Here is a 13,280-nt window from a genome sequence, read left to right as displayed (position 1 = left end):
CTTTCCCTCTCGGGTCACCCCCTTCATCCACTGCTTCCTCTTCCTTCCCTCAAAGCACCTGTGGGAGCTCTCCGTACCTGGTCAACTCCAAGGATCTCTGACCATTAGGCCGCGCTGCCGGCTGGTGTCCAACTCCAGCATGATCCTGTGCCAAGTGGCCAGAGCTGGGGAGCGAGGGCCACATGGATGAAAAGCTGTCTCTTTGGGGGTCCTTGTGCCAACCTGCTTTCATTGTCGCCCAGACAGGAGTTCATGCCAGGATGTGAAACCCACACAATCATGGCAGGTTGTGATTCTGCGTCCTACAAGCCCCAACCAAGCCAGGGTGGTGCAAACTCACCTCTTGCCGTACCACAGCTCAAAGGGTGAAGCTCACTTGGAGGATAAGGGAGAACCCAGGGAGGAGGGAAAGCAGGGGTCGGGGGCACAAGTACAGTCAGCATTGTTGAATGCTCTGGAACTCGGACGTTTTGGCTCCTGAACGCCGCAAACCCAGAAAGTGGTTGTTCTGGTTTGCGTACGTTCTTCTGGAACCTGAATGTCCGGCAGCTCCTGCAGCCAATCAGAAGCCGTGATTTGGTTTCTGAACGTTTTGGAAGTTGAATGGACCTCCCGGAACGGATTCTGTTCAACTTCCGAGAGACAACTATTGCTTTATGAGGAGGAGATGGGGATGGAGGTGTCCTCCCAAGGACTCCACAGACATCTGTCTCTTGCCTCAGCTTCTGATGATTGAGGGTCCCCAGAAGCCACACCCGGAGGGCACCGAAGAAAGGTCACGTACAAGCGAGTGGAGAGTTTGGAGCTGAAGGCTTCTCCTGCAAGAGCTTCTCCCCCCCCCCCTTGGCTCCGCAAAGGACCACCCCTCCCTCAGCCCCAGCCTGGGGGTGGGGGGGGGTGGGGAGAAAGAGCTTGCTTACCTCACAGGCTTCCCCACATCATGAGGTCCCGAGTTCAGATCTGGCTCTGCTGCCAGGGGATCCGTCAGCTGACAGAAGGACAAAGAGGGGTCTAAAACAAACGAGTGGGACCAGGCAGCAAGGGGACTATTTTCTTTACAACTCGGAGGCTCCGTCCTTCTGCTTACCTTTCAGAGAGACAAAACCAACCCTTTTGGGCAGAGCAAATGGGAACACAAGGACAGGAAGGCTCTGTCTCCTAACCCAGACAACCCCAGCTGTCCCTCCGCAGAAAGAACCAGACTGGGCACCCCAGCCCAGGGGCAGATCACGCCCGTACCCTCCTCTTGAGTGGTCTTTCCGCCTGGGGGGTGGAAGGCGAGGGGAAAGCATCTTACGGTAGTACCCTAACCCAGACAACCCCCCCCTTTCCAGGCCCCTCGCTCACCCCTGCCCAAACACCCCATTCCTTCCCAGTGCCTACGCTACGAGTGCAAGAGGCCGAAGGTTCGCTTGCAGGAGTTTCGCCTTCTTCTCGGCTGGCTGGTGGCGCTGAGTCGCTTCGGGTCAGCTCTGCCTGCCCGAGGTCGCCTTCCAGAAGCAGCTGTCCACAGAAAGAGAAAGTCAATGGAGGGAGAAAAAACAGGGTTAAAAAACCGCTAGATGCCCAGCCCAGGCTGCGTTAGTCAGCCCCACAGACGGGAGCCAGAATTTGCTGTGGATTTGACAATGGTTCCCTAACTCTCCGGGCGAGACGGACGGACGGATGGAGTTAGTGGCGGCAAAGAGAGAGGCAGAGCCCAAAGAGAGGATCACTCTGGAGGAAAAGCAGAGGGAGGGAAGGCAGGAAGTAAACTTGGGGACGGGGGGATGCGGTAGAGATCAGCAAGAATGGCAAATTCCCTCCTGCCCCATGCAGAAAGTGGGGTGGAGGAAATCGAAGGCAGAGGCGAAGTCGGGCGGCGGGGGGGATTGGGGTGGGTGTAATTTCACGACGAGACGCGAGAGGTTCTGTAAAAGCCATTTAATGATCGACATTTAAAAAAATAAGGTAAAAAAGCAAACGAGTTGCCACGACAGGAACAAGCTCCATTAACCGATTGTACAAAGGCAACAAACAGAACAGAACAGAACGGCACCCAGGAATACTGCAGAAGCAAAAGGAGGCCTCTCTCCCCGGCTCAGGAGCCCGGCAGAGACCTGGGCGACAAGGGGGTCAGAGGTTCGGCAGGCAGCAACACCACGGGGCAAGCAAAGAATTAGCCGGCAGAGAGTTCGGAAGGTTGGCAAACACCCGCTGCTCCGGGCACGAGGAGAGTTCAAAAAAGCGGGCACGTTTCTACGAGCAAAACCGTCTTCGGCTCACGGCGGGTTCGAAAGGCGGGGGTTGGCGAGGCAGGCGGCGGGTCTTCGAAGCAGGTTTTTTTTTTTAAAACAAAAAGGTAACGGCCGGATCAAAAAAAAAAAAAAATGAAGGAAAGAGGGTGAAGGAAGAAAAAGGCGAGAGGGCAGGAAGGACGGAGGGTAGGGGGTAAAAAAAATGCAGCGTCACCAACCTTGGAAGGAAGCTGGAGTAAAAAGTCAGCGTGTGATCAGCAAAGGGCCTCACAGACACTGCGGTGGCGATGCCTGCAAAGAGATCTACACAATTCAGGTGCATGCATGCATGTGTGTGTCTGTATATACACAGACGTAATAAGTGTGCATCATATATACACAGAGGTTTGCATCCTATGTACTGTATTTTGCACAGGCAAACAAAGAGATATGGGGGGTGGACACAATCTCGGACCCCGTGCACACACACACACACACCAGCTGGCCAACCAGCCTGCCAGCTAGCTTGCTGGGCTGATCCTACAACATCCCAAGCTTTCCCTTCCCTCTAACATCTGGAGGGCAACAGCTTGGCGAAGCCTGCCTTAAACAGCAGCTGCCGGCCAGGACAGACAATACTGTGCTCGTGTCAACTGTGGGCCCCCAGGGCTTGATCTGGCCCTCAATATCTTCCCCAGGCCCTGCCCCTCATTGAACCCTCCACAAATTATTTCCTTCCTGGCTAGAAGGTGTCCCTGCATACCCTCGATTGCCGGGAGAAGGCAGGGTGCAGAAATCAAATGCCCACATGCAGGGAACGCACAGTAATAATAATATAATAATAATATTATTTATACCCCACCCATCTGGCTGGGTTTCCCCAGCACTGTAGAGCTGAAGCCCCAGAAGTGGGGTGTTTCTGAGCCAATCCCTTCTCCTGCCCACGACCCCCTGCTCCCTCCCACCCCGCCGCCACCCCCACCCCAAGCAACCAAGGACCTCCAGACACTTACTGCCGGAAAAGGCACACCGTGCTCAGAAGGTCTGTGCATACTGGGCGGCGTATGCACTGGCGTACCTCTCGTAGTACTCCGCCACGTTGTAGGCGGTTCCTATGCTGTACTGGGAGTATGTGGCGGCAGCAGCAGCAGCGGCTGCATACCCTGGCTGGCTGTAGGCCGGGTTGTAGGTCTGGTTGGCGGCGGCGGTGGCGGCAGCGGCGGCAGCCGCAGCAGCTGCAGCCGCGTAGGGGTCTGCGTACTGGGCCACGACGGCGGTGGAGGCAGCTGTCCGCCTGCCCACGGGGCTCCTTTCCCTATAGGCGGCAGGGGGAGGAGGCAAGGCCCGGTCGTAGGCGGCCCGGGCCCGGTCGTAGAGCTCGTACGAGTAGCGGTCGCAGTACTCCCTGTCGTACCAGGCCCGGGGGCAGTAGGGGGTGTAGGCCGGGGGCGGGGGTGGCAGCCGCCCCCTGGAGAAGTAGTAGCTTGGGGACAGGGGAGGCGGGGTGGGCACCGCTGCTGCTGCTGCCGCCGCCCCCTTGGCAGCCCGCAGGGAGCTGTTGCTCTTGGAAAGGGTGACGAAGATTTTCTGGTCCTCCAAAGGGGTGTCGTTGAGGTTCAAGATGGCGTCCATGGCCTCCCTCTCCTTGGCCATATGGACGAAGGCGTAGTTCTTGACAATGTCGCACTCCACCACTTTGCCGAACCTCTCAAAGAGCTGGCGGATCTGGGAGGTGGTGGCCTTGGCGGAGACGTTCCCCACGTAGATCTTGGTGGCGTTTCGGATCTTGGAGGTGGCGTATTCCACCGTCAGGTGGGCCCCGTAGAACTCGCTCTTATGCAGGGCGCTGATGGCCTGGTGGGCCTCATCCTCCTTCTCCATGTGCACAAAGGCAAAGTTCTTGAGGATGTCGCACTCGTTCACCTGCCCGTACTGCTCAAAGAGCTTCCTCAGCTCCTCGGCCGTCACCACGGGAGACAGGCCCCCCACAAAGATCTTCACCATGGCGGGTGAATTGCGCTGAGGGCAAGAAGGAGGGAAAGGGGTCACAGCAGAAGGGAAAGGCGCTGCCTTCTCCCTCTCTCATGCAGAGGCATCCATTTCCCACCCTTCCCAACAGGCGTCCAACAAATAAACAACCTGAAGGCAGCCCTGTTCAGGGAAAATTTTAATGGTTGATGTTTTACTGTGTTTTTAATATTTTGTTGGAAGCTGCCCCGAGGGGCTGGGGCAACCCAGTCAGATGTGTGGCATATAAATACTATCATCATCATCATCATCTCCACATCTGCAGATATCTGGTTTTTCCTCCAAGCTCAACACCAGCCTTGCCCAACCTGGTGCCCTCCAGATGTTTTGGGCTACAACTCCCCCTCCTGATGTTCAGCCCAACTGAGCACATCTAGATGGCACCATGCTGGAAGAGGCTGGTCAACACTGGCAGGCAGCAGCTCATCAGGGCTTCAGACATTTCTAGCCCGACCTGAAGATGCTGGTGGGGATTCAACCTGATGCCTTCTACATACCAAGCAGGGGCACTGCCCACTGACTTACAGCCCCCTTCCAACTTACTGGCTGGGTTATTGAGATCGGTCATTGTTTCATAGCAGTTTTTGCATTGTTTAGAGAGTTGTTACATCTTGTTTTCGTATATTGTTGTTTTAACTCTTTGAATTTCTTACATTACTTTTTTTACTTACTGCTAATTTTATTGTTTTATTCTTTTTGTAAACTGCTTTGAAGTGCCTTTTTTAAAAGAAACAATCAAGTGGTGTATACATTTTATGAAATAAATAAATTGTTCTACTTGTTCAAAAGATTTATTCAACAGTTCTTGGATAAGGATATTGAATGTTGATAGTTGTAGGGGTTAGATTGTGCAGAGGTCAGCAAACTTTTTCAGCAGGGGGCCGGTCCACTGTCCCTCAGACCTTGTAGGGGGCCAGACTATATTGGGGGAGGATGAATAAATTCCTATGCCCCACAAATAACCCAGAGATGCATTTTAAATAAAAGCACACATTCTACTCATGTAAAAACATGCTGATTCCTGGACCGTCCGAGGGCCGGATTTGGTAGGCAATTGGGCCGGATTTGGTAGGCGATTGGGCCTGATCCGGCCCCTGGGGCCTTAGTTTGCCTACCCATGGCACTAGGACCTGGGAATCCAGGATCAAATCTGCTCAGCCATCAAACTCACTGGGTGACCTTGGGGCCAGTCACTGCCTCTCTCATCCCAACCTACCTCACAGGGTTGTTGTGAGGATAGGATGGGGAGCAGGAGAATCATGCATGCCCCCTTTAGCTTCTTTGAGCAAATGCAGTACAATAGTAGCAATAATAATAAAAATTTGCATTGTTCTGCTTATCTCTGCTAAACAGATATATTCAACAGTGATTGACTATTTTGATCTTGGTCACCGGTTCATGAGCTATTTTGCAATGTTCTATATCTGGTTCTTCCAAGAGATCTACCCTAAGCTGCTAGGACCACAATCTGGTGGAGAAGCACATGGGGTGAGATCAGTGAGGTGCCCCAATTTCCTCCCCTCGCCCCTGAGAAGCCCACTCTCCCCCACCAGCCCAGCACCCCAGGAGGTTTGCAGGGCTGGTGGAACCCAGGCAGACCCCTCCCCACCTTCTGAACAGCAGAGCAGAGATGGTGGGGAAACACCCCGCCCCCCAATGTCACCCTACAGATGTGCTGCTGCCCTCCAATGCCCTACAGCCCCAGCCGGGGTGCAAAGATGTAGGTGATGGGAGCCGCATCTGGATGAACACAACGTCCTCCATCCTCGCCTTGCCGCCTGGATGCAAGGCTCCCGCTTCTCCTCGACGGGGTGGGGTAGGTTGTCCCCGTCTCTCGGGTCCTTCTCTGGAGGGGGAGGGCACAAGAAGGCGACCCCCACCCACCCCACCCGGCACGTGGCTCCATCCCAGCCAAGGACCTGGGGGGGGGGGATAGGGGCGGGAAAGGCAGTTTGGGGAACCGTGCAAGGCGTGGGGTTTTGCACGGGGGGGAGGGACTCTGGTGCGCCCCCTCCACCAACACCCCCCACCCCCGACCTCACTTACCTGCCGGTCTCCGGGATGCTCTGCAAGGCCAGATGGCCTCCCCGCCGGGCTGGGATGGAGCGGCCTAGGAGGACTGCGCCATGTTGGGCTGCTGCTCCATCACGTGGCTGGTGTGGGTGGGGGGGGGACACACACAGACACAGAACGAGCGATCCGCCCCCGAAGCTATTCTTTGGGGAGGGAGCGCGGCTGCTCCTCCCTAAGGCAGGCTTTGCACGTGAGAATGCGCCCAGGCTTTGCACGAAGGGCGCACCAAGGTCCTGCAAACTGCAAGGCGAGGCTGCTCTCTGCAGCTGCTGGGGGGGGGGGAGCCCGGCGTCTTGAGTGGGGCTGAGGCAGTGATACGTAGTGGTTAGAGCGCTGACCTACTAGGACCTGGCAGACGCGGGTTCAAATTCCCACTCAGCCCTGCTTCTCCGCTTAACCTACCTCACAGGGTTGTGCGCATCACACCCGGAGCTCCTTGGAGAAAAAAAGGTGGTGCTAGAAATGGGATTAATAAGGTGCCTTTCCTCCCTGAATATGGCCTGCTTCTCCCACTGTTGATGTGACCTATACTCCTAAAGTGCATTCACACGTTTAAGGCCACCTTTGATTTGATGGCTAGCTTTTGATCTAGCCATCAAATCAAAGGTGGCCTTAAACGCAGGTGGCGCTGTGGGTAAAAGCCTCAGCGCCTAGGGCTTGCCGATCGAAAGGTCGGCGGTTCGAATCCCTGCGGCGGGGTGCGCTCCCGTCGTTCGGTCCCAGCGCCTGCCAACCTAGCAGTTCGAAAGCACCCCCGAGTACAAGTAGATAAATAGGAACCGCTTACTAGCGGGAAGGTAAACGGCGTTTCCTTGTGCGGCTCTGGCTCTGGCTCTGGCCAGAGCAGCGATGTCACGCTGGCCACGTGACCCGGAAGTGTCTGCGGACAGCCCCTGGCCTCTTGAGTGAGATGGGCGCACAACCCCAGAGTCTGTCAAGACTGGCCCGTACGGGCAGGGGTACCTTTACCTTTACCTTTTTGATCTGAAGGCCGCTCAGGCAAAGACCACCACACAGGACCCTTTTGTGCAAGCGAGGGGTGTGAGCGGGAGTCAGGCCCTGGGGTAGACTACTGTGGAGCATTGTTTGCAGGACTGCCCTTGAAGGTGGCCCCAAAATCGCAGCTTGGATGGGCTACAGCTTCCAGGGTACTAACTGGGTCCGGTCACTTGGAGTATGTCTCAATGCCTGCTCCTAAGAACCTAAGAAGAGCCTGTGGGATCAGGCCCATGGCCCATCTAGGCCAGCATCCTGTTCTCACAGCGGCCAACCAGGTGCCCATTTTGTGAAACCCGCAACCAGGATTTGAGCACCAGAGTTTCTCTCCCCTCCAGCCAGTATTTATTGGAATTCTAAGTAAGGGAAAAATAAAAGTAGAACATTTACATTGCTGAAATATATTCTTTATTTATTTAAAAATGCTTCTCCCGCTTTTCACCCTGAAGGCCTCAGGGCAGCTTACAGCAATGAAATATGCAATAGTAAAACATTAAATTAAAACGCAAATCGAGCCTCCGATATCTATAACCTTCAGCATTTAATATTAATATTAATAATAATAATAATAATAATAATAATAATTGGTTTTTTAAATTAAAAAAATTATATATAAAATAAGAGAGAGAAAGAGAAAGGAAAGAAAGCAAGGAACATTCAGGGTACAAAGGCTTGCTGAAATAGAACAGCTTTGACCAGGTGCCAGAAACTCTGAAGGGACAGTGCCTGTCTAACTTCTTGCGGAAGGGAGTTCCTCACAGTTGGGCCCACATCATTTATTTATTTATTTGTTGAGTATATGTGTGCCACATGTGGGAGGAAAGAAGGGGGGATTAAAAGGTAGCAAATAAATGAGCAATTGGCCAGCTGACGGAACCCTCTCCCGATGTCACCCACACGACTGGCCAATGGGGCTGGCGCATCTGTGACATCACAGACCAGGGCCTGCTTTGCCCCAGGGACTCCGCCACCATTTGTATTCACCATGCACAGCCTGCTGTGGGTGCTGTGGCTCTGCCAGGGAAGCTCTGCCGTACGCCGTGCTGCAGTGGAAGAGCAGAAGGAAGCCGTCTCCCCTGGGGCTTGGGACAGCTTGGCATTTGGCTCCATCGTGGTTCTGGTGCTGGCCCTGGGAGCGAAATGGCTGCACACAAAGCCCAAGGCAGAAGATGCACGGGTAAGAAAGGGAAGGGAGGTGGAGGGGGGGGCGTTCCAAGAGACAAACAGAAGGAGATTAGAAGAGCCAAAGGGGGCTCATCCTGCCCTCACAGTGACCAGCCAGGTGCTCCAAAGGGAAACCCGCAAGCAGGACCCGAGCACAAAGGCAACTCTCCAGTCATCGTTCCCCATCAGCTGGTATTCAGAGGTAGACAGTCCCTGAGCGTGGAGGTTCTGTTATCACAATACAGTGGTCCCTCTGGTTACATACGCTTCAGTTTACATACGCTTCAGGTTACAGACTCCACTAACCCAGAAATAGTACCCCAGGTTAAGAACTTTGCTTCAGGATGAGAACAGAAATCGCGCGGCGGCAGCAGGAGGAGGAGGCCCCATTAGCTAAAGTGGTGCTTCAGGTTAAGAACAGTTTCAGGTTAAGAACGGACCTCCGGAACGAATTAACTACTTAACCCGAGGTACCACTAGACTTCTGCAAGGAGAGGCCTGTAGCTGGGTCAGATCATAGGGGGCCTGTCTAATCCAGTGTCCTGAGATGCCGCCAGCAAGCAGGACCTGGGTGCAACAGCAATGCTCTCTTCCCCACTCGGGATTCTGAGCAACTGTTATTCAGAGGCATACTGGAAGAGATTGGCCACTTGGGGAGGTAGCTCATCTAGGAGAAAGAAAACTCAAGTCCTAAATCTCTGCTGGGAGAAGAACAGGCTAAGGCCTCGGCCCAGTATGCCTGAAGGAGCATCTCCACTCCCATCGTTCAGCCTGGACACTGAGGTCCAGCTCCGAGGGCCTTCACTGCGAGAAGCGAAGTTACAGGGAAACAGGCAGAGGGCCTTCTCAGTAGTGGCACCCGCCCTGTGGAACGCCCTCCCATCAGATGTCAAAGAAATAAACAACTATCTGACGTTTCGAAGACATCTGAAGGCAGCCCTGTTTAGGGAAGTTTTTAATGACTGATATTGTAATGTATTTTTAATCTTTTGTTGGAAGCCGCCCAGAGTGGCTGAGGAAACCCAACCAGATGGGTGGGGTATAAATAACAAATTTATTATTATTATTATTATTATTAGCAAACCCTACACAAATCTGGAGTGGAGTCCCTAAGACAGTTGGATGGTGCCTTGGACTCCTCCTTCGATAAAAAGTATTGCTCAGGTTTCCTTTCGACCCCATTAGCAATTTGGCAACCATTGCTCTGGCTGCTAGGGGCACCCTTGGCCTGTTTTATCTCAAGCATCTTCCTGTAATGTTCACAGCCCCTGGCGCTGCCTGACCAACATCCTCCTCCTCCTCCTCCGCAGGAAGAAGCCCAGCTGGCCCACGAACAGGATCTGGAGCGGCACCTTTTGCACGCCTTCTTCCAGATGGAGCTGGAGCTCGTGAAGCTGGTGACGCTTGTGCGGAACCACAAGGCCACCCTCACCCTGCGCCACCGCGGCTGCCGGGCACCCGAGTGCCAGCTGGCCAGGGAAAGCGCCAAGGCCTTCAACTTGGTGGTGTTTGACATCGAAGAGGAGGACTGAGCCTGGGGACCAGGGAGGGTTTGGAAAGCAATACTCAAAATAGTAATAATAAATCTATGGCAGAGGAGGCCGCAGGGCACCTTCATGGGGGCAGAAACTGCGCCGGTTCTGCAGCCAAAGGAATTGGGAAATGCAGGCAGAAGTGCCACAGGGAAGGCACAGGGAAGAGGGAGAAGTCGGGGTGGGGGAATAATGCTGGAGAGCAGGGCTGGGCGATATATCTCAATATATTATCCCAAACTGGTTTGAAGTCCATATCATAATTTTTGACCTGGCAGTATATTGCAAATCATGATGTGTGTGGGTTTTTGTGTGTGTGTGTGTACACGCGTGTGCGCACTAGGCAAAAATCACAATGTGGGGGGAAACGTTAAGCCAGCCTATGCTTCTCTTGATTCCTGCAGCGAATGAGAAGAGTAGGCGCCAGCAAAAATCTCAATGCGGGAAAAACCATGAAGCCAAGCAATGCATCTCTATAGCTCCATCCTCATTTCAGACATTGTGATATATCACTATATCTCAATGTTTAGTTGGTGAGCCATCACGATCTTGAAAACCACATATCGCCCAGCCCTACTAGAGAGGGGCATTGATAGCAGTATGATTGCATTTTAAGCAGGGGTTCAGTTCTAAGGGTTCTGCATGTACATGAACACTGTGTGTACCCAGACCCTTGCACCATTGTGTGTACCCTCCCCCTGTGGCTAGCTGCCAAGTGGACTTTGCCCGTCCCACCCAAGCCAAATTACCTGTTGGAGAAGGAGACGGCTTTTGGTTGGAGAGTAGACCTTACTTTTTGCAATTATACACAGAGAGATGCTTGCAGAGTAAGCAAATAATAAAGTAGTTTGTTATATGTACATAACTTGGATAGGTTTCTCGTCGTAAGCTAACTTAACTGATCTAGAGAAGGCAAAGGCAACCATACTTGCTCCTTTGTTGTCAGAGGATAGATCCAATGTTACCTCTCATCACTGCATGTGTGTGTGTGTGTGTGTGTTTGCTTTAACTCTTTGATTTCCTTGCCTGAATTCAGTCCTTTGAAGCTGCTATTTGCATGGGGAGGAAAGATCACATTCAACGCCAGCGAGGGCTGTCCCCATCATGCCAAATAGCACTTTCAGAAGCTTATTGCAGTTCTGATAATTATCAGCTTCCTCCCCACTACACAGCTGTTGCTATTTGCATTTTTTAAAAAGAATGAAACCAATCCTGCATATTCAAATAATTGGGGCCCCAAGATGGTGCAAACCACCACCTGGTTGTTATCCCCAAGCTCCAGAAGTGGCCACTTAGTACATTGCTCCCCTCCCCGCCTCCAAAAAAGAGGGCAAGATATCATTTATTTATTTCTTCCATTCATATCCTTCCCTTCCTCTTGAAGGAGCCTGGTGGGGTACCAATTTGCATATCATTTGCATATGCTAATTATCCAGTTCAGAAACCATTGGCTACGTTTTAAATAAGAGTTAAAATACATCTCACCATTGCGGGTGTGCCTGCTCAGTCTGCTGCTTCTGCCCTTGCTCTGCTCCCCTTGGATGGCTCCCCCACACCCCCCCCCCGATAGAGAGGACTGTCCTCTGAGACAAGGCCACCCATCAAAGAGGACATCTGTCCCTGCTGGGCCTCTTGGCTCAGCTCTCCCTGCCAGGAGAGGGCAAGAGGCCACCTCACCTGCCCAGGGGTTTGTGATGTCACTGCTGCTGGTGGCTCAGTGCCGTGGTAAGGCTCAGAGGAAGGCAGGAAATGGCCATGGATGTGGTCCTGGGTGGGTGGATCTGCTGCTTGCTAGGGTGGCTGGCCCCCGCCTGGGCCCTGAGCAACCAGGACAACAGCCTCTCGGAGGACCAGGAGAACTACCAGGTGCATGGGCAGATTCTGCTGTGGCTCGTCAGCCTGGCGTGTTTCTACAGCCTGGTCTGGCTCCTGGGAGGTTTCTCCATGGAGCAGTGCCCAGTGGCTCAGCGGGAAACGGAGGTGAGTGCCTGGGGGCAGCAGAGAACTGGTGCCAAACTCAGCCTCTGGCATGTGAGGCAGAGGGCAGAAGTCTACATAGGGTGGGCAGACCTCCAGGGCTCTCCAGGTTTGCCTGGCCCCTCAAAGTAGCAGGGGGAGGGCTTGAATTTCCAGGTGGGTGAGAGTGTCCTCCTCCTCCTCCTCCTCTTCTTCTTCTTCTTCTTCTTCTTCTTCTTCTTCTTCTTCTTCTTCTTCTTCTTCTTCTTCTTCTTCTTCTTCCTGTACATGCAGCTTGCAAGCTTCAGCCAGGAAGGAGTCGGCTGCAAATTATTGCACAGACACTCCTCTCCCAATTAACCTCCATCTCCAGGGCTCAGTGGTGGGAAACAGAAGGAAGAGGACGAATCACCAGGGCTGAGGAGGGTCATTAGGAAAGGAGGCGTGTTTCAGGTCTTTGGGGCCTGTGTTTGTCAGGGTTTTAAACACTATTGCAAGCACCTTGGGTTAAGCCCGGAAATGAACCGGCAGCAAATGCCAGAGGCGGGTGGGAGAAAACACACGAGGAAAAGGCAGCCTACCTGGTTGTGGCTCCCCAGACCCCTCCAAGGGAATGTGGCCTTCCCCAGCCCCTGTCTCAACAACTGCTCACTGCTGCCTTTTTCTGATCAGGTCACGGACTGCCGCATGCCCCCACCGCACACGCCTTGTGGGCCCCGGCGCGGCTGCTCTGTCCGGTCTGGCCTGAAGTCGCTGGGGTACATGGAGCAGGAGCTGGTGAGCTTGATGTACAGGCTGCGCAAGCTCAAGATGGCCCTGGCCACGGGCTGGCTCACCGCGAACAGGCAGAGCAGGAGCACCCAGGCTGATCTTCCCGACGACTTTGTGATCTACGCAGTCCAGGACGAGACATAGGCAGTGCCCCAGACAGAGCAGAGGAACCTGGGAGGATGCTGCGGGATGAGAAATAAACAGTGAATTCTGCACGATGATCTTGTTGGCACAGTGCCATGTATTTAAGCCAGGAAACAAGTTTGCCTTCCAGGTAGAAAAACTGGAGTCCTCCCTCTTGGCCATAACAGACTCCAGGCTTCTTTTCAGTGGAAGAAAAACTAAGCCTTTGCACTGCGATTAGGGTATAGGTTTACTCATCCACACTTCTGTTTGTCCTGTGCTTTTCTGCAGAAAACCTGACTGACATTTGTTACAATTCAGCGGACGCGGGTGGCACTGTGGGTTAAACCACAGAGCCTAGGACTTGCCGATCAGAAGGTCGGCGGTTCGAATCCCTGCAAGCTTCCGTTGCTCGGTCCCT

The 13,280-nt window shown here is 53.5% G+C and overlaps 2 protein-coding genes across 11 annotated transcripts; one reads left to right on the top strand and one right to left on the bottom strand.

The window, feature by feature from the left end:
- Window positions 1-546: 546 nt before the first annotated feature.
- Window positions 547-6,695, bottom strand: LOC310833753 (uncharacterized protein). Of its 8 annotated transcripts, none has more exons than XR_014558911.1 (4): window positions 6,291-6,695; window positions 3,230-4,235; window positions 2,456-2,540; window positions 547-1,503 (listed from the first exon to the last, which is right to left on the bottom strand). XR_014558911.1 is itself a non-coding variant. In XM_083716543.1 (4 exons), exons 2-3 carry the CDS (start codon window positions 4,218-4,220, stop codon window positions 2,492-2,494), a joined length of 975 nt encoding a protein of 324 aa, XP_083572669.1. In that variant the 5' UTR covers window positions 4,221-4,235; window positions 6,291-6,695; the 3' UTR covers window positions 547-1,503; window positions 2,456-2,491. The 8 variants fall into 8 exon arrangements, 6 of the variants coding, with proteins under 6 accessions (XP_083572669.1, XP_083572673.1, XP_083572670.1 ...); XR_014558912.1 differs by having other exon boundaries at window positions 2,456-2,528; XM_083716543.1 differs by having other exon boundaries at window positions 3,295-4,235.
- On the top strand, window positions 5,840-12,954 carry LOC310833775 (uncharacterized protein). Of its 3 annotated transcripts, none has more exons than XR_014558919.1 (3): window positions 8,118-8,490; window positions 9,788-11,989; window positions 12,638-12,954. XR_014558919.1 is itself a non-coding variant. In XM_083716573.1 (3 exons), the coding sequence occupies exons 2-3, from the start codon at window positions 11,759-11,761 to the stop codon at window positions 12,878-12,880; spliced, it is 474 nt and encodes a 157-aa protein (XP_083572699.1). In that variant the 5' UTR covers window positions 8,148-8,490; window positions 9,788-11,758; the 3' UTR covers window positions 12,881-12,954. The 3 variants fall into 3 exon arrangements, 2 of the variants coding, with proteins under 2 accessions (XP_083572700.1, XP_083572699.1); XM_083716573.1 differs by having other exon boundaries at window positions 8,148-8,490; XM_083716574.1 differs by lacking the exons at window positions 8,118-8,490; window positions 12,638-12,954 and adding an exon at window positions 5,840-6,060 and having other exon boundaries at window positions 9,788-10,076.
- Window positions 12,955-13,280: the final 326 nt, after the last annotated feature.

Source organism: Podarcis gaigeae (genome assembly GCF_964106915.1).
Source record: "Podarcis gaigeae genome assembly, chromosome: 16".
NCBI classification, from domain to species: Eukaryota; Metazoa; Chordata; class Lepidosauria; order Squamata; family Lacertidae; genus Podarcis; species Podarcis gaigeae.
This window is presented reverse-complemented; position numbering and strand designations above follow the sequence as displayed.